This window comes from Erigeron canadensis, chromosome 1 (assembly GCF_010389155.1).
Source record: "Erigeron canadensis isolate Cc75 chromosome 1, C_canadensis_v1, whole genome shotgun sequence".
In the NCBI taxonomy this organism is placed as follows: domain Eukaryota; kingdom Viridiplantae; phylum Streptophyta; class Magnoliopsida; order Asterales; family Asteraceae; genus Erigeron; species Erigeron canadensis.
The window spans coordinates 55,032,349-55,053,456 of NC_057761.1; the positions used below are offsets into that span (position 1 = coordinate 55,032,349).

The following is a 21,108-nucleotide window of genomic DNA, read 5'->3' on the forward strand; positions in this document are numbered from 1 at the left end:
AAAAACATTCCTTCTTGTAAATCCTTCAAACTTAATCAAACATTCTCACCAAAATCCTTCATAACCCACATATTCACCAAAAAACTTAACCCCCATTTCCCATATTACAAAATAACAAACAGAGCACGGAAAACAGAGCATAAAAACTATAGGGAAAAATAAAAATGATGAACAAGATGAAACAATTACACAAACAATCAATGCCAACCCATCAAAACTCACCATACACACCCAAATCCTTAAAAAATCCACCTACAAGATCCATTTCAAGACCCATTAATTACATTTTCAAAGAACAAAGATTAATCTTTATTTTAATAGGTATCATAATAGGCTCTGTTTTCTTTGTATACCAACCCTCTTTGTCATCATCTTCATCAACAAAGTTTGATAATTTTAATAGTAGGAAAGAAATCCCATCATCAATTCGGGCCATTTCGTTTTCTCAACGTCGAACAGGCCGGGTTCCGGTTGGCATTGCCCGAAAAAGATTGCGGGTTGTGGTGACTGGTGGGTCAGGGTTTGTGGGTAGTCATTTGGTTGATAAGTTGATTGCTAGAGGTGATGATGTTATTGTCATTGATAATTTTTTTACTGGAAGGAAAGAAAATGTGGTTCATCATTTAGATAACCCGAGATTTGAATTGATTCGACATGATGTTGTTGAGCCGCTTTTGTTGGAAGTTGATCATATATATCATTTGGCTTGCCCTGCTTCCCCTGTTCATTATAAGTATAACCCTGTCAAGACTATTATATCCTTCTAATGTTTTTGGGAATGTTACTAGCTAATATCGTTAAATGTCACGGTTTATTGTTGAATATGTTGTTTATAATGTGTTTTTTTGGCTGTTTTCTTGAGATGGATATTGTTTAAGATTCTACTTATGTGGGTTGATTGAAAGCTATATGTTTGTCATTTGTGGTCCAACTTGCTTAAGGTTCTATTTTTGACATTTATGGTTTTGTGAAATTGTTTTGTTATGGTGGTGATATGGCTTTGCCGCCTTTGCTACTAAGCTAAATTGTAGTTGGCTATATTTAATGAAGATTTAAAGAATACTTATATGAAGTTTCAAGTTAAAATTTAGCCCGCTTGATCTCATAGGAGTCGCATTTCTATCTATTTTATTTGGACCTTCATGCATTGCCTATATCTTAAGATTGTTTCATGAGTATATGAATTTGCAAATCCTTGACTTGTGTGATTACAAGACAAATGTGATGGGAACCCTAAACATGTTGGGACTTGCTAAGAGAATTGGAGCGAGGTTTTTGCTTACAAGTACCAGTGAGGTTTATGGAGACCCTCTTGAACATCCTCAAAAGGAGACATATTGGGGACATGTGAATCCAATAGGTAGACTTGTTACTTGGTCTTATTTCATTTTCTATAGATTTGTCATTTGTAAATTGTTTATTTTGGTGGTGTTCATAATACTTATATTTCTGAATTACTTAGGTGTTAGAAGCTGCTATGATGAAGGGAAAAGAGTAGCTGAAACATTGACCATGGATTATCATCGAGGCGATGGTCTTGAGGTATATTTTTACTTATCGCTTGTGGTGGCAATTTTCAAACCATTTAAATACAAATAGGCAGATGTGGGTTTCAATTAAATAAATCCAGCTTCTTTAATCATATACGTAAAAGTTATCTCTTTGATCTGAACCTATCCCAACTGTTGCCCAACCCACTCTTTTGGCACGACTACATTTGGTAATACTTGTGCACCTTTGATAATAGTGTTCTACACAAATAATTAGGACCATAGGTACTTTTATAGAACATTTAAGAATTTTGTGAGTAATATTTAGCTACATTTGGCATGTAAATCCTCTTTTTGCAGGTCCGAATTGCACGTATATTTAACACATATGGGCCTCGGATGTGCCTGGATGATGGCCGTGTTGTTAGCAACTTTGTTTCACAGGTGAAATGGCATATTCTGTTCCTTAGTTTCTGATGAGTTAATAAGCACTGAGTAGCTTATCATCATGTTATTAAGTTTACGATATGTTTTAAAGGCCATTCGCAAACAACCAATGACGGTTTATGGTGATGGAAAACAAACAAGAAGCTTTCAGTATGTTTCTGACTTGGTATGCTATTTCCTCATATTTAATTATTTATGCACCGTTTTATTTCTTTTCACCATCTATTATCTGTTAAAAAAATACTGGCTAAATATATTAATATATTATAATTATAACTGTTGCACATTTATTTCATGTAGGCCGAAACTGTGGATATATCAACTTCATCTCTTTAAGAAACATTCTTTAGTAATCTTCAAACTTGTTTTCATTTCAGGTCGATGGACTAATGGCACTTATGGAAGGTGAGCATATCGGACCTTTCAACTTAGGCAATCCTGGAGAGTTTACCATGTTAGAGCTTGCTCAGGTTTGTTTTGTATTGGGTGACCGTAATTCTATGTTGATATTTTGACCCATTTACTTATGAATACGTTGACTTGGATAGTTGGATTTTTTTAATCATTAATGGGTCCAATATTCTGAGATAGTCATACAGGTTGAAAGTTGCCTAAAGCATATTTTTAGTGCATACGTACAACCTCCTAAATCGTGTATTCATGTTTTACATAATTAGTAAAAGAACAAAGTGGACAGAAAAGTGTTTTCAGGAACCTGGCACATTTTGACCTGCTCCCAAGTCCCAACCCACCCAGTTTCTTCCTAAAGGCTAAATCTTAATATGATTATATGAAGTACCTAAATGGTAAACAAATATTCGGATCTGATCACTTTTTTTTGTCCTTGTATTCTTTTTTAGGTTGTGAAAGAAACTATTGATTCGAGTGCCACAATAGAATTTAGAGAGAACACTGCTGATGATCCTCAGATGAGAAAACCAGATATCAGCAAAGCAAAAGAACTGCTAAACTGGGAGCCCAAGGTACCACTCCGAGAGGGTCTACCTAAAATGGCGTCTGATTTCCGAAATCGCATTTTAAATGAAGATGAAGGAAAAGGCAACAAATAAGAAGCGACCATTCAAAGTATGTATAGATACAACAACACATATCTATAGTTTTGTTTAACCCTGCAACGAGTTTCTTCCAAGGTTGGGATTTTGATCTCCATCCCAAATATACCTTGATTTTTGGTATTGGTTCCCATGTCTATACGTGTCTTTAATCCTTCTATACATTCATAGCCTCCGATGAGGTTTAGTTTCACCGTCTCTATGATCTTTTATTCTTTTTGATGTGAGCCCTTGGGGGCCTGTTTTCTTAGATTAGTCAGATTTGGTGTATCATTGAGAAAGGATTATAAATTTGAAATATATGCTGTTAGTTGCTTTAAAAACTTCTTTACTAGCAGTTTAATGTCGATTCCGGCTTATGAAGACGTGAATACCTGAATGTTGTTTGCATAGTCTAGGAATTCTGATGCACTTATTAAGTGTTATGACTTATTATGAGGGCTTTGATATCAGTAGTTGTATTAAACATGTCTCTTCTTGTTGATATATATTATATAAAATAAAATTTAGTTGGATTGTTGCAAATAGAATGTTATATGTATTTCTTGTACAAATACGATTGTGTGCATGGCATGGAAGTTTGAGGACAATATACGTCCAGATAAGATGAAACGCTTGTTAGAGGTGGCAAGTTGGCCGGGTTGGATTGGCCCCCAACCCCTTTTACCCGCTTGCCTGATTACAAACAGTCTCTTATCAAAGAGATCATCCAAATATTTTAAAAAGACCATAAATGACATTGTATGCATTAAGTTACATTTTGAGCATCTTTAACATTGAAAGCAATTTGACCCATTTCGCCTATTCCCTTGATTCTGATGTTTGAGATGAACCAGAACCCAAACTAACCCATTCATTAGCAAACGTATATCAGTTTCAACCTCTTGCCAGTTTCTACAGTTGTAGTTCAATCAAATCATGCTAGCAAGTTTGACCTTGGAGCACATTCTGCTACATGATCATAAAAATACCTCAAAACTGCACGAATTTCATCTGTCTGTCTCGATCTCCTATCTGCAGTAACAAACACACCAATCTCACATCCAACTTCAATCCAACTACACCCTGGAATCTGTTTCATCTTCTTCATCTTCATCTCATGCCTTACACTCGAAACACTCTGCCACCTTCCTGCAACCGAATGAGCATTTGACACCATCACATAAGAGGATACATCACCTGGGTCCAAATCCAAAATCTTTTTAGCTGCAAACTCGCCCAACTCTGTATTCAAGTGAATCTGGCATCCACCAAGCAAAGCCTTCCAAAACCCAATCCCCGGATCAAATGGTAAATCTTGAATAAACCTCTCAGCTTCCAAGAATCTACCTGACCGAGCCAGCAAATCAACCATACAGGCGTAATGTGCTGGCTGCAATAAACTAGGGTTCTTGAGTCTAGCCTCATTGAAGTATGCATAACCATCGTCTACAAAACCCGCATGGTTACAAGCAAATAACACGCCAAGAAGGGTAACCGAGTTAGGCTCGACACCTTTTTCTCGCATATCGTTATAAAATCCAATGGCTTCTTTGGTTCTCCCGTGTTGAGCATACCCGTTAATTAAAGCGTTCCAAGAAACTATATTTTTATCATGAAGTTTGTTGAAAGCTAGTAAACTATCTTCCATGCTGCCACATTTTGAGTAGAAGCTAATTAATGAATTCCCAACAAATACACTGATTTTTCCCAAATGTTTCACCGCTGAGGCATGGAAACTCTTTCCCATTTTAAGGGCTGCAATGTTTCCAGCCGAAGAAAAGACACATGGGAAAGTGTTTTGTGTAGGTACTACGTTTTCTCTTAACATTTCAATGAAAAGATTCACAGCCTCCTCGTTATGCCCTTTTTGGCTGTACCCGCCGATCATTGCGTTCCAAGTTATAACATTTTTTTCCGGCATAGTTCTAAAGATCGTTAAAGCATCATCAAACCTTTCTTTCTTGACATACGCACATACCAAAGCTGTGTAAGAAACCACGTTTGGGTCACAGGTATCATCAAACACCATTTGTGCTTCCTCAATTGTGTTTAACTTGGCATGATGATCTAAAATCGCACTACCTACAAACACGTGTGACCCGTAACTAGTCTTGATCGCGTAAGCATGGAGTTGCTTCCCCAACTTTAGATCCTTCAAAGCCGTGGACGCATGAACCAAGGCTGCTAATGTGTATTCATTGGGTCTAATTTCCAGCTCAAGCATTCTGTATAAGACATAGAATGCTTCATTGCATCTATTTTGTTGGGCTAACCGGCTGATCAAAGTTGTGAGCGATACCACATCCCATTGAGGCAATCCATCAAACAGTTTGTGTGCGTCCGAAAACCAACTTCTCGGAGAGGCTGTAACACCTGATTTTATTGCATTTTGATCACATTTCCGGGTGTAAATCAGATTTGTATTAGCAACTCTTTGCAATAGTCTAATTGATTGAAATTTTGGTAGTGAAAAATACGGCTTACATGCTATTACAATTCTCATGAGATATTATGGGATGCTTTTAGGCTACTAGGTTGAAATGTGAGGTTATTTGGAAAAATAATTATTTTTCATCAAGGTCCTCAAACTATGTCAAGTATCCAAGTATACCCCTTCATATATTAAATAAATATAGGTATAACATATATGCCGGCAATTCTTGATTTCTGAATCAAATTTCAGTTTAGAGATTTCATTCAAATTTAGAGGGTTTCATTCTATGTCTCCCTCTCTACTAATTAATCACTCAATTTTTTATTTTTATTTATTTATTATATCTGTAAGTTTTGTTGTGTAATATTATTATATATATCTGTATGTTTTATATAATATATATTTGTATGTGTATATATATATTTTAATGTTTCATTCTTGAGTTTTGTTTTGAAGTGATAAGAAAAGAAAGGGTAAGAAATTTTGTGTTTTTACATTCTTGAGTTTTTGTTTTAAAAGAAATGGAAGGGAAAGAACCCAAAAAGAGGGTGTTTTGGTCTATAATTTTTCCGGCCACTTTTGGCAAGAATTGGAAGGAAAGTTGGTAAATTTATTATTATACCCCTCAAACTTATATATGGGTTTTGATTACTATAAAGTATAAATGTAAAATTGTATCTTTTTATCCTTTCTTTTCCTTCTCTTCTAACTCAATAATACATTCAACTCTCAACTTTCTTTTCTTTTCTTTGATTTTTCTTTAAACTCAAGAATGTCTTTTTCCCCTTTCTTATCCAATCCATTCTTATCCAATTTTTTTCTATCAAGAAATCTCGAGAATGCAGTGTAACTGTTGTGTTGATAAAGCAGGACAGGAGACAACCCATCATTACTTTTCCCTTCCTCAACCCCTCTCATATATTGGTGATCGATAATGGAAATGTTTAAGGTAACACGACCTCCTCATTTATCACCCACTCATTAAGCATATTATTGACTAATATCAATATTTTGTTTTTATTTGAACATTTTCAGCGTCAACAAGACTACCCTTTGTTTTATGATGAGGTACATGAATATCCATGTTTCCTTCAACTTTAATGATCAACAACTATTATTCATATGTATATATATACGAGACAAAGTATCCGTGCATTGCGCCGGTGAGATGGTAGGGGTGATAGGTAATAGGAGGTGATAGGTTATAGAGTGTGATAGTCAAATGCCTTAGTTGTCCGGGCTCGACCCTAAAATTATAAAATTCGTCGAAAGTATATCGAATGACATCTCTAATGAAAGAACATGAAATTTTAAGAACACCCATATAATTTTTATAATTATAGTTTTTGAAATAATAGATTTTGAATGAATTAGAGGAATAAAATGATTTATGGAGGAGAGAGAAAAATAAGTGGTTGAGATTTGAGGAGAGAGAAAAAAATGAGTGGTTGAGATTTCTTTTAAGGGTATTATATGAATGTTGAAAAATTGAAAGTTCAAAATGGATTTGCTTTATAATATAGTATATATATATATACGAGCATGGTACCCGCACAATACGGCGGCGGTAACGGCGACGACAGTATAGTGGGGTTGGTGACGCGTGGTGATGACATCGACAATTGGTGTCGAGTGGTGTAAGTTGATGTTAAGATAATAGAACTATTTTATAAGATAATGACTTAGAATGTAAATTAGCAAGATAAGGGTTTAGGATGTAAATTAATTCATTAAGGGCAAATTTGATAATTTATAAAAACCCTTCCATGGTGGGGTGTTTATTAAGGATATTTTGATAATTTCGCATGTGACATTTTGGTAACACTTTTCATTTTGAGGAAGGTGTATAATCTTTAATAAGGAGTATATATATATATATATATATATATATATATATGACATATCTGGTGGCAGGAAGTTATAAGGCATGTTCTTAAGAAGGAGCTTGTGTATATATATATATATATATATATATATATATATATAGAGAGAGAGAGAGAGAGAGAGAGAGAGAGTTGAGTTATTACGAGAACTAAATATTTGTCGAGAACTGCGAGAACCATCTGAGACCATTGATGATAGTGATCAATGGTTATAAATAAATGATATTTTATTTAATTCTTATATAAACTAAAAACTAGATTATTGCCCGCGTAATATGCGAGAAATATATGTAATTAATGACATGTACATAAATTGACAAATATTTAACCAGGTTAACATTATACCACTAATAAAAACAAATGAAGTTACATCAGTGGTCGTTTGTATTCCGGTTAACAGTGACTAGACAGTTGAAAACTGGATACATCATCTATTAGAGGTCTCGCTAAGTAAGATTTTCGTTTATTTGGATGTCTTTCGTTCATCCGGATATGTCTACATTGTCATTGTACTTATGCATAATATCATAGCAATTTTCGTACAATTGTTTTTCTGATATATAATTGTGATAGCTTACTATAAATTCATATTTATTTTTTAGTCCTTTATTAAGAAGAACGGTTTTCAAAACATTGATCTAATAAAAACGTTATATGATAAAAATTCTATACAAAAATCCTTATAACCAAATTTTATTCGTTAGATGATAAAAGTCCTATACAAAAATATAATTTAATAAAAACGTATCACATTAAAAAATAAAAATTTTGTTGTAAAAAAAAATAAAAAATAGTTTTTAAGATAAAAAAAGATGTAAAAGATATAAATAATAGTTTTCGTAACTATATCATTAAAAACATTAATTATTAATTTTTACAAACTTAAATAAGAAAAAATATATATAATTTATTAAAATAAAAACTAATCTTAAAAAGTTAAATAAGGTATATGACATCATCATTTGATTTAATGGCTCTAATTAAAAGTTGAACTTAATCTAAGAGTTCATATTTCACCAATTATGAATTAAGGTTTATCTTTTATATATATACTAGATTATTGTCCCGCGTAATACGCAAGTAAATATATTTTTATACTTATTTATATCAAAAATACAATTTTCTTAAGTAATAATAACGAATTAAAATATATTCAATTTCACTTTATTAACCTTTGTTTTTTTTAACCTTGATAATTTCACAAAATTTAGTTGTGTTGTTCATTAAGTCTTACTGATTCAATAAATTATTCAATGCGAAAAGTTATTGTTTATCTATTTCATCACAGATATCTCGATGTCATTCGGATTTATATATATCATAAAAAATATCACACATGACACATTCTTTAGATGGTGTCAAGGCATACAACCTTCTAACCATAGATTTCGTAGGACGATTGCCCTACTATCTCTTAAATTCAAGGGGGGAATAACTACGTTTTTGTCGTAGACGACCTTACTGGAGCGATCTCACAGTAAGTAGCATTTTGTCTGGAACCTCTTCAACGATTTAGCAACACCATATACTTGGCCATTCGCTATAAAGACCTTCTTTGGGGCGTACAGACCAATCAATCGTATTAGTCACATTCTTGATTTTGGAATGAAAAGAAGAATAATGCTTCCTAGCATCGGACGCAGAATAAGACCACTTAGATCAAAATAGCATTCACAGATAAATAAATAAATAAATAAAAAGATTGTCATCATTAAGCCAATGATCATTCCAGAATCTTGTCTTATTTTCACTCCTAACTATAATTTAATAACATCTTAAGGGGACTAGCAATCGAGTATCCTCAGAGAATGAGGAGCATATATTTACCCATATATTATTACCATTTGTTTTACATAGGAATGCAAACTCAGAACCATAAATCACATGGATGATTTTAAACCTCACGACATCCAAGTTTTGAACCACGAGTCATATACATTTGTACATATCAATGCTAAATTAAGAGTCTCCAGACCACCAAAACATAAACCACACACTTTTTTACCTGATGACGGCCTTTCAGTCGATCCGTTACGTTTCATTTTCCGAGTTTGACCCCCCTCCACCCTTACCCATTCCACAAAACAATATTGACATTGTGATCTTTATTAATTGAAATAAAGAAAAATAATATATCCTACATACTTTGAATTGCCGAGTTAGAATCCATCATAGGCAACGCAGTAGTATCAAGTTTAGATATTATTCTATAATAACTTTGCAGAATTTATAAAATATAACCACGGATGGAGTCCGACTCCAGTTTTGGTACAATGTAAACTTTTTTAAGGGTATATTTGTAATTTTGTTCATACAAAATATTAATAAATAAAGAATAGATACAAATGTTGACTTTGTTGTTATAAGCCTCTTATTTAAAAGTACATCACTTGGTTGGAAACATTAGTCTTGAGATAAACCTCTCTATTGATAGACTAAAATTTTTGAGTTGTTTTGACTTTTAATAGAATAGGGGAAAAATAGAGGTTGGAAAATTTTATTTTATTTTATTTTTTTGGGTAAATGTACAGTACATTGATAATATAGTTGTTTGTACAAACGTTATTATTTTTTTCAAATTCTTTTATAATAGTAATCACAATAGTCACGCATATTTACAAGCTGAATTAGATATCATTAATTTCGATAATTTATTTTATCTTGTTAATAGAGCGCAAATTCTCTGTCACTACATGATCCAAAATTGCAGATCAATGTTAAAGGTTGATGTTCCTAAAGTTGTCACTTACCTAAGCTAAACACGGCCTTCTCGACACTGTCGTTGATAATATGACTAAACCGACATTATATATATATATATATATATATATATATATATATATATATATATATATTATAGGGTGAGTATGGGGTTGTTCCTCATCTAAGCTTAGATGGGGAACCCCTCACATACAAATATTTTAATATTTGTTTGAATTTTAAATATATACATGGCCCCCCATGATTTTTATGATTATAAAACCAAAATGTGAGGGGTTCCCCATCTAAGCTTAGATGGGGGACAATCCCATATTCACTTCCCCCATATATATATATATATATATATATATATATATATATATATATATATAATACTCCGTATTGTAGATACAAGATGTTACGACAATATTAATATTCAATCTTACGTTATTATGGTTTAAAATATAGCTTACTATTTTTAACAATAGAAAATTGATTTATATATTTTAAATTAATCATATCTTAAATATTTCAATTAAATATGTTTTTTTTAAATGATATTAACTATTATTCTATTAGATAAGATATAAGATAAAGAGTATTATTTTATTATCTCTAAATATATATTAAAGAGAAACTTTAATTCATAATTGAATTAGTATAGACCGTAAGATGAATTTTAACTTTTATTTAGACCCATTAAATTAAATGATGATGTCATATACCTTATTTAAATTTTTTAGAATTAATTTTATTTTATTAAATTTAAGTTATTATTACTTCCTTATTTAAATTTGTAGACATTAATAATTAATGTTTTTAATGATATAGTTATGAAAGCTAATTTTTTATTTTATTTTGAATCATTTTTTATCTATAAAATTAATTTTTAATGTTATTACAATAAAACTTTCTCTGTTAATGTAATACGTTTATATTAAGTTATATTTTTGTATAGGATTTTTATCATATAACATTTTTATTAAATCAATGTTTTGAAAACTGGGACGGAGTCAAACCGGCCTTCTTAATAAAAAACTAAAAAACAATTATGGAGTCTATAGTAAGCTATCACAATTATACATAAGAAAAATAATTGTATGAAAATTGCAATGATATCATCCATAATTTTAAATTAGATTAACACAACATGCGATATATAGATTGATAATTAAATTGGTTAGCAATTTTAGTGTATAACTAAATTATTCAAGCAACACGTTAAAACACAAGTGCAATGACAATGTAGACATATCCGGATGAATGAAAGACATCCAAAGAAACGAAAATCTTACTTAGCGAGAACTGTAATAGATGATGTATCCATTTTTCTAAAAAGTGGTTAAATAACGCACAAATATATATGAGAAACAATGACTAAGGTTTGTTACAAAAGCGAACTTCATGCCTAAAAGGCTAAAAACGAACTCTCTGGTCACTGTTAAGCGGAATCTAATCGACGACTAATGTAACTTCATGTTTTCTAATGGTTTAATTCTTACCTTGGTTAAATATTTACTATTATTCTATTATATATATATATATATATATATATATATATATATATATATATTTTTATTTTTTAATTAAAATTATGGGGTAAATAGTGTAAGTTTGTGATGGAAAACCAAAAAGTATAAATTAAATTTAAAGGGGTATATATATTAGTTATTATTTTTGGTTTCTTGATTAAAATTATTGGGTAAAAGTGTAAATTTGTGATGGAAAATCAAAAAGTGTAAATTAATTTTAAAAGGGTATTTTTTATATAATCATAAAAAGTATAAGTATTAATATTGTCATTTAAGAAAGATAAAATAATTAAATGGGTAAATTACAAAAATCATACCTGCGGTTTGTTCGAAACTACATTGGTCATACCTACAATTTAAAAATTACGCGAGTCATACCCACTGTTGTCAAAAACTTACACTAACCATACCTATTGCTGACGGTCGTCTATTTGACCGTTAAGTCAAGTCACGTGTCATGCATGTGAGGTATCAAAACTGTAATTTCGTGCATACTTCAGGTACTATCCTTGTAATTTACTATAAAAATAATTATTAAGAATTTTAGAGTTTTATTTATACTTCATTTATTAGTTGGGTAGATATAACATTTATTATGAAACAATAATTTTTATAATGAAAAATATATCGAGAAAAATAGTTGATACAAAAATGCATTTATTATTAAACATGTCATTATTATTTTGTTATATGTGGATAGTGAATATAACAAGGATGAGAACCATCAAAACCACTAAAATTTTCACTTTTATATTATTATTATATTATCATTATTATTATTATTAATTTATGATTTATTGTTTTTAATAAAAACCCATTTAAAAAATATAATTTTAAAAAGCAATATAATTTTTTTGTATGGTTTGTTGACATCCCCCTCAGAGTAGAGGGGTAAAGCAATATCGAATACTCGTTACGGTTTTAGAATATATCTCAAAGTTAGCAATTTGTAGTATTTTGTGTTTAAAGTTCCATGGTTAATCGTTAGTCTAATCTTAGAATTTCTAAGCCTAAACTTGTATCGTATGATAACATCCTTTTATAATTTTTTTAATTTTTATTTTTAAAATAGATTTTTTTTAAATATATATATATATGTGTGTGTGTGTGTGTGAATTTTAATATATAATATCTACCTACTATAATAAATGAAATATAAATATAAATATCTTAATAATTTTTATTAGGGTGAATTACACAAATGATACCTTAAGTATACACGAAATTACGGTTTTGATACCTCACATGCACAACACATGACTTGACTTAATGGTTAAATTGACGGCTGTCAGTGATAGGTATGGTCAGTGTAAGTTTTTGACAACGATGGGTATGACTCGCGTAATTTTTAAATTGTAGGTCTGACCAATGTAGTTTTAAACAAACCTTAGGTATGATTTTGTAATTTACCCTAATTAAATTTGATCTAATGGCTCTAAATAAAAGATGGAATTCATCTAAGGGTTCTTGTTTGTTTAGGAATGAATTTAACACCTTGTTATATATATATATATATATATATATATATATATATTGGTAGATACTAACCTTGTACCCACGCGATGCGCCGGAGCATAGGAAAAAACACTGGTTAAATAGCGGTACCCGCGCGATTACCGGATCACCGTACCTATGGCTATGTGTGTTTAGACGGCGGAGATGACGACGGTTTTGGGGAGCGGTGGCTATGTGTGTTTTAGAGGGAGGCGGTTCTGAGGGGATGTATGTGTGTGTTTTGTTATGGGGGATGTATGAGTATGTTTTTTGGTATAATATTTTTTTTTTGAAAACCGTAAATTATATTACTGTCCAAAATTTACAAAATTACAATAAGAATATTGGACATGTCCAATACCTCAATCTAATATAAATCCTAACATCAATCAACTAACACAAAACTATCTCACAAGCATGTTTTACTACCAAATTCTGCTAACTAGCTCAAATACACCAACATTCTGTACAGAATCTCCACATACCTTGTCGAACCAGAGTAAACACTTCATGACTGCATCAGTATGGGACCAAGTAGTCCCATCTTTCATGACTCACTATTCCCATACGCAAATGCAATCATGATCTCATCAATTCTGCCTCCTTATTTAGCTTTGAGGTAATTTCCAAACCATTTCAACTCCCACAAGGCAACAATCCTCTCTACATTCCTTGTCTTACTAACTTTAATATTTATCAGCTTATACCTCACAATATCCCTAATGTTCTGACATATTGCATCCCTGTTCTTTTGTTGATTCTTAAAAATTCTACCATTCCTTTCTTACCAAATGTAATAAATTGCTGCAGCCACAATGAGCTTGTTAACGTTTTTTTTAGGGGAAGGGAGACAAATTGGGAGTAAGGTTTTCGTAAGGGTATTTTCGATATTTCAGGATTAAAGTGTTTGGTGGTAGTGTAAATTAAAAAGGTAAAATAGGAAATCTAAAGATAGAGTCTTTAATTTGGAGAGGAGTAGTTTATTTATATAGTGAGTATAGAAAATACAGTAGTAACTCAAATGTGATAATGATCCGAGATTGATCAGAAGGAAAGTTATGAATAAAGATATTTAATTTAAATGGTTAATGAATTTTTATAAAATTACATTAATATCCTTACACATATTAATGATATAAGAGTTCTCGACATTTTATTGGTTCTCCATTTAACTTTTTACTATATATTTTTAAGTAGATCATTTTTTATGTGTTATATGTATACATTTATTTGGGAATTAAGTTAAGTTTTTTTTAATGTATTATATATATAAAAGAATTTAATTTCTTTTATTTAAAAAATATAACTTGTATATGATAGCATTATGTTTAGTATTAAATTTTTTTAAACTTATGTATTTTTTTGTCATTTTACACATTTTATTAAAAACTTTAGCTAATCTACCAAATACCTAAATACATTTGAAAAACTTCACCTAACAGTTACAGTTACCAGCTTTCAGCTACCGCTACCAGCTTTCAGCTACTAACTAACAGCTAGCAGCTAGTTTTGCCAAACATACTTGAAGATGTGGATCATTTGCTCATAACTGGAGATCTAGCTTTAGCTAATCTACCAAACACCTAAATATAACTTGGATATAACTTTCTTTTTTTTTTTAAAGATGTGGATCATGTTAGGGATATAGAGCAAATAACGAACAAATCAGGATATATAAGTTCAATCTTTGAAGGCGTGTAACACTGTCAGATTGAATCAATTCGGTGGTTCACCCCAAGTTACTCAATTGGATATAATCAGAGATTCGAGAATGTTCTGTATGTTTGTGTTTGAGGTATGTGAAAAATGAGAGAGAATTCTGAAAGAATTCGTGTGTGACAGAATGATCGATCCCAGTTCCATAACTGCCTTTTAAGCAGTTAAAATCCAAGTTTGCAAGATTGACAAAATCAGTCCCTTCAGTTCCGAAAATTAATTTTCTGAGACTTGCCCCTTGGACCCTGCTCCAGGAGACGCTGCCCCCGGACCCCCGTTCCTTAGGGGCAAGATCATAATAAATTCATATAAGCATGCACTCCGCACCACCATACTTATATGATGTATTATTATGACTAAAATTATCAATTAACCCAATTACACTAAAATACCAACAGATCATTTGCTCGCAACAGGAGATCTAACTTACGTTGTTTCAACCGGGTCCGCGCTAGAGAGCCCCTCACCCTCATTACCAAGTAGGAGGAGAAACCCCAACTAAACTACCCGAAGGCACGACATTTAATTGGGGTAAAACCCTGTCCCCTCTGTAAGACTCAAACCTGCTTCACTGGAAGACTTTATTTGTGAAAATCCTTTAAATGTCTTTCTCATATATCGAACTTGAGACCTCCAGCATGTGAAGATGGTGCTCAACCACTGAACTATAATGGGAAGTAGTTGTACGGATATAACTATTAAAACTTCTATTAGATCTATCAAATTATCAATATTTACTTTATATGTATGTTATCTTTTGTAACTTGTTTTTATGACGTGATAGTTTGTATGATTGTTTTTTTTCTTTTTATCGTGTTACAAATATATTTGTTAGCTACCGAAGAAGTAATTAATAGTACATTAAAAAAGTAACTTAAGATATTATGTGTTACGAGAGATAGTGTCTGTGCGTTGCGGCGGTGAGATGGTGGAATTGATAGGTCAAGTTATAGAGTATGATAGCCAAAAGCCTTAGCCGTACGAGCTCCGTTCTCGGATTTAAAAATACGTCGAAAGTATATCGAATGACATCTCTAATGAAAGAGTATGAAATTTTAAGAACACCCATACAATTTTTATAATTTATCGATATACGATTTTTGAGATAAAAAATTTTGAATGAATTAGAAGAATAAAAGGATTTATGGAGAAGAGAGAAAAAATGAGTGGTTGAGATTTGAGAAATTTTTATAATTTATCGATATACGATTTTTGAGATAAAAGATTTTGAATGAATTAGAAGAATAAAAAAATTTACGTAGAAGAGAGAAAAAATGAGTGGTTGAGATTTGAGAAAAGAGAGAAAAATGAATGGTTGATATTTAAGGGTATTATAGGTATATTAGGTAGAGATATTTATATTAGTAAATAAAGAAGATGAGTAATTTAGGTAGTTCAATTACTTAATTAAGATTTTTAAAAAAAGCAAAATGCTTAATTAAGATTTAAAAAAAAAAGAGTAAAATAGTATTAGATAAAATTATCTTAGATGATAGCATGTAAAAGTAAATGTTTGCTTGTAAAATAACCCGTTGGGCTGTTGGCATATAAAATAGTAGTCAATACTCAGCATGTTAAGTTATAGTTTTATAGAAGCCAAAGAAAATTTTACAGTAGTTATCAACAACGCATCTCCTTTCATTATTTAAAGACATAAAATGCCAAATTAAAGCTCCCATATACAAACACAAGATAGCCCAAAATTTTCAAAAGAACATAGAAACTTTCTTTAGATGTACTGTATGTTTGAGTTTGACTTTGACAATTGAAATGTAGTGATACAAATATATATCGACTATTTTTATCATTCCAGTTTTTGGCTTTCATAGAAAGTTAAAAGCTATAGGCCTATACCTTATATAACTCAAATATTGGATTCCATTTTCTTCAACCAAATCTAGCCCTCTAAATCTGAAGCAAAACAAAGACAGCTATGGCCGAAAACGTGCTTGAAAACTCTGTTTCGATCAGCAGTATACCTTACGAAGTCTTGTACCAAATCGTCTCGTTGATCCCTTTAAAAGAAGCTGCAAGAACCATCATCCTTTCATCTGCATGGAAGCACTTATGGACACCAATTCAAGTGTCCTTAAACATAAATTCTGATCAAATAACAAGTCAAGAATCCGGTCAACAGATGAACGAGATCATCTCTTCTTTCTTAAAAACGTACGAAAACAGTTACCAAATCCTTAATCTCTCCTACCTTGAACCAAACTCGCTTTGTAAAGAAGCGCTCCTCTTGAAAGCTATTAAGGGAGTAGAAAAAGAGCTTTACATAAACTTCCATGGAGAAAATGCAGCTAAACTTTTTGGTTTGACCATTGAATTGCCATTGTGTGAAAATGAACACTTCTTTTCTCTTAAAACCCTCCATCTTAGGTCTATCACTGGCATCGCAGAAAGCTTCTTACCATCGTTGTTTTCCAGTTGTCGGAATCTTGAATCTTTAAGTCTTGAAAAATGCAATGTCTTACAAGATGTTGAACTCAAAGCACATGACTTGTTACAAAAGTTTTCCGTTTTGGACTGTGAAAAGATCAAACATATCAATGTTTCATCAGCTCCGAATCTTAAGTCTTTCGTATACCAAGGACCTTTAGTTAAAGTTCTGGTGAAAGATGCGCCAAAGTTGTGTGATGTTACACTGAACATGAAGGGTACATCTGCATTATGTGATTCCAATGAGTTTAACTCTGAAGATCTTGTCCATCTTCTTGCATCGTTCAAGGATGTCGAGACTCTCACTTTAAGTGGTTGGCTTCTTGAGGTACCTTCAAGTCTTTTCTATTTCTTATTCTCTGGTGCCATAATGCATACACGATAAATAAAAGATTTGACATAATAAGTTTAAAGACTAACTTATTCTATGTTTTGTTTAATCAATAGTGGTTATGCACAAGAATAACTTTTGATGAGCTTGAATTCAAGTTTGAAAAGTTGAAGGAACTTTCATGGATAGATTGTTGCATGAACACACAAAAAAGGGATTCACTTGCTTCTTTCTTAAACATCACGCCATTGTTGGAGAACTTGTTCATCAAGGTCAGTTTAAACCCTAAACTTTTTATTTATCTCAGATATCAACTAACAAACAAAAATAGTTTAACGTATCTAAAGTATGCTTTTACGGGGTTCTAAATGCTGATAAAAACTTTTCGCTCTTAATCAAACCAGATTAACAAAAAATGGGGTACAATAACAAGATCACAGTTTCAGCAATGTTGTCCGCAAGTTTGGCCCGATACCATACCCATTAAGTTAGATGATTCACAACTCAAGCATTTGAAAACGGTGACATTTTTTGGGTTCAAGATCAAAGAAGAAAATAAAATGCTGGCTGCGTTGATGGATCTTTTGCTTAAAAAAGCCATAGCTATCAAGAAAATGAGTGTTGCAGAACCTGAAGAAAAGCTTTCGTGGGGGGTATCTAAAGTCCCTAAAAGCCACTTAAGGAAGATACGAGTAGCAGCAGCATCCACAAGAACTTGCTACTCTTCTAAATCTTCTTTACTTTTGACCCTGAACGAAGAATGTCATTTTCAGTTAACACCGCTCCAATTGAAGTTTTGAGTACTACATTTTCTTTATTGATTGATATTGATTATTCATATCTTACATAAACAAATGTAATCATTTAATTTATTGCAAGTCTGTTTAATAAAGTTGTAAATTTAATTTGTATGTTTGATATAGTCATCTTAGACCGCTTGTTTATGTTATAGATGGGCATTTCTATTTACACAATTTGTATCAAAACCAATCAAATCTTCATGTTTGCCCCTCCACTTAGACTGTAAATGGTTGCTACTGCCAATGTGTCTCAGTTGATATCCTAAACTGCTTCGCCACGGCAGCTTCTTCAGCTGTTATCCAAAAGTACATCCAGACGGTCAGAGAAAGCTCAGAAGAACAAAACTTCAGTTAGAGATACGTAAAACAAAATAATATCTTTTGCCATTATAGCTGGAAGTGGTAATTTGACCTGTTTATTTGTTGACGGGTTATTTCAGGTTACAAAGTTACCATATATCTCTACATACATAACAGGTCTAATTAGTTACCATAAAGGACATGGGTGAAATGGCTCAAACGGGTTGAAAGTTGCCAAAAGTGTCTTTCTTTACTATTTAGTGTATAAGACCTCATAAATCATTCTATATGAAAAACTAATTACTCATTATTGCAGTGAGATGAATTTTGTAAGAATATTTGAACACTAGTTATTGAAAAAAATTAAAACTCGTAATAAGTATAGACAAGAAGTATTTTAGTTCAAACCAGCTTGACTTGACAATACAAAAAGATTCATTTTGATCTGTTACCGGACCCATTCGGCTGACTCACCCCGCTGCATAAGAATTCTCACTTGCAGAACCATAAAAGCAGACCAACTGTGACCATAAAGCAACCTTGAGCGAATGTAAAGATCTATTCATGTTTGCAACATCATGATGAGCTTTTTTGTTTATCTAAATTGGGTCAAAAACTGAACCTTTTAGTTTCTCAAGCTAGAAAGAAACAGAATTCAGAGTCTCAATGTCAGCTTGTGTATAGATATAGTATCATCTTAGGCATTAACACCTTCATGCAGGCATCCTTATTTGAGGTGGTCGGGAAGATTCTGGCTTTCATCCCCTGAAAGTAAAGATTGCACACTGCAGCTGCAAATGTGGCTGGTGTGGCTTTCAACCACAGAAAGTAAAGATTCTGATCAATAACCAGCCTGCCAAAAAAGATGTATGCTAGGAGGGCAACTTCCATTTAGACTGGGTCGAGTTGCCTTGTGCTTTGTGTATCTCAAACATGTTAAACGGGCCAAACTAAAACTTTAGCAACAAGAATGGGACAAATTACGTGAAATAAGCTGCAAATAATCTCTATTGTCTATTTTTATTGCATATAACCTACCAAATTACAGTATGTTTTTAATAATTTAGTCTTACTGGTGTATTGTTTATGTAATCAAACTAGCTATAAAACAGTTTCAAAAACATATGAAATATGATGGTAGACCCGACCCAATCCAACCTATCAATCTATAGTAATAGCGATCCGTCTCAACTCGAAATATTTTTATCCATTACCCAAACCACCCATCTTGCGACCTCTAAGCAGACATAATTTCCAAATGTCTCCAGTAATGCATGATCATTAAGCTTGATGAATTGATCATGTCAATTTTCGTATTAAAACACAACCGCTGGTATATTTTATCAGTCACAAATAAAATCGTATTACATAGCATCGAAGTACACAAACAAAACCCCTAAACAGAAGGGGTTGGAACATCCTCCACACCACCCGACAAGTTATTTCTTTTCTTTCTAAAAATAAAAACATCCGCCTCCTCAAAAGCATAATCCGGATGAAGATGTTCATGTGGCACCTTCTGAACATCAAAAACCCTATCACAAATCTCCCAAAACAAAACATCAGCTTCAGGCGACCGAACCTGATACCCCAACAAAACATACCCGTCATCACTAACCAACGCCAGCATAGCGTTGACCAACGGACCAACAGACTCCTCAATATAAACAACATCAGCAGCAACAACGATACCAAAAGGCGGATTCAAGGAACTAATCTGATCATTGTTATTCCAATTAACTTGTTTGGTTTTTAACATCTTGCCTAAAACAGTTTTGTTACGTTTTAAGTTATGTTTAAGGGCAGGCATAACGGGTGGGATGTCAGTCAGGATGATGTCTTTGAGTCCTAAAAGATATAGTCCCATTGCGGCCACGCCGCATCCTGTTCCGAGTTCAATGGCTCGTTTGTTTGGGAGGTCCAAAAGGATGCCGGAATACGGATTTTGGGTGGTGGTGGAAGTGGTGTTGAGCCAACGTTCGATGAACTTGACGACGACGAGGGAACATGGCCAGACGGTGGTTCCGACATGCATCGAGTTGTTGTCCTGATGAAATGAGAGTTTTGAGTTGTTCACTGTCAGCTCTATTACTGGTGAATCTGTGAATCGCATGTTTCTAGGGTGGGTGGGTTTGGGTTTCTGACTAGGGCAGGATTGGATTGTTGGCTGCTGCTTTTTTATTTTCTCTTATTTTTTTGTTATTGGAAAAGAGGCGTGTAATGATGTGCAGAAACCCTAGATTTGATTACTACGATATGATTAATAATTACAAGATACGGAGTACAAATAAACTTTTGGGCCTTTGTCTAATGTTATTGGGCCTCTAATATAAAAGTCCTCTCATACAAATTAACTTTTGGACTAATTTTTTTTTTCAAGTTTTCCCAAATTAATATACTGTAGTTTATGCATAATGCGTTGGTATGCATAGCCTCTAAGAGGGAGGTCATGTGTTCGATTCTCGGCTAGCCCCTTTTCTTGTT

At 32.5% G+C, this 21,108-nt stretch overlaps 4 protein-coding genes across 4 annotated transcripts; 2 read left to right on the forward strand and 2 right to left on the reverse strand.

Moving 5' to 3' along the window:
- On the forward strand, positions 1 to 3,348 carry LOC122584786 (UDP-glucuronic acid decarboxylase 1-like). The gene is made up of 7 exons (XM_043756845.1): positions 1 to 755; positions 1,213 to 1,360; positions 1,463 to 1,542; positions 1,851 to 1,934; positions 2,029 to 2,103; positions 2,315 to 2,407; positions 2,798 to 3,348. Exons 1-7 carry the CDS (start codon positions 165 to 167, stop codon positions 3,005 to 3,007), a joined length of 1,281 nt encoding a protein of 426 aa, XP_043612780.1. The 5' UTR covers positions 1 to 164; the 3' UTR covers positions 3,008 to 3,348.
- Positions 3,349 to 3,589: 241 nt separating this feature from the next.
- Positions 3,590 to 5,495, reverse strand: LOC122585528 (pentatricopeptide repeat-containing protein At5g42450, mitochondrial). The gene has a single exon (XM_043757655.1). The coding sequence runs from the start codon at positions 5,493 to 5,495 to the stop codon at positions 3,927 to 3,929; it is 1,569 nt and encodes a 522-aa protein (XP_043613590.1). The 3' UTR covers positions 3,590 to 3,926.
- Positions 5,496 to 16,684: 11,189 nt separating this feature from the next.
- On the forward strand, positions 16,685 to 18,324 carry LOC122595383 (F-box/LRR-repeat protein At3g26922-like). Its single transcript, XM_043767738.1, has 3 exons — positions 16,685 to 17,521; positions 17,641 to 17,796; positions 17,929 to 18,324. The coding sequence occupies exons 1-3, from the start codon at positions 16,685 to 16,687 to the stop codon at positions 18,322 to 18,324; spliced, it is 1,389 nt and encodes a 462-aa protein (XP_043623673.1).
- A 1,616-nt stretch (positions 18,325 to 19,940) lies between these two features.
- Positions 19,941 to 21,028, reverse strand: LOC122597689. The gene has a single exon (XM_043770261.1). The coding sequence runs from the start codon at positions 20,735 to 20,737 to the stop codon at positions 20,021 to 20,023; it is 717 nt and encodes a 238-aa protein (XP_043626196.1). The 5' UTR covers positions 20,738 to 21,028; the 3' UTR covers positions 19,941 to 20,020.
- Positions 21,029 to 21,108: the final 80 nt, after the last annotated feature.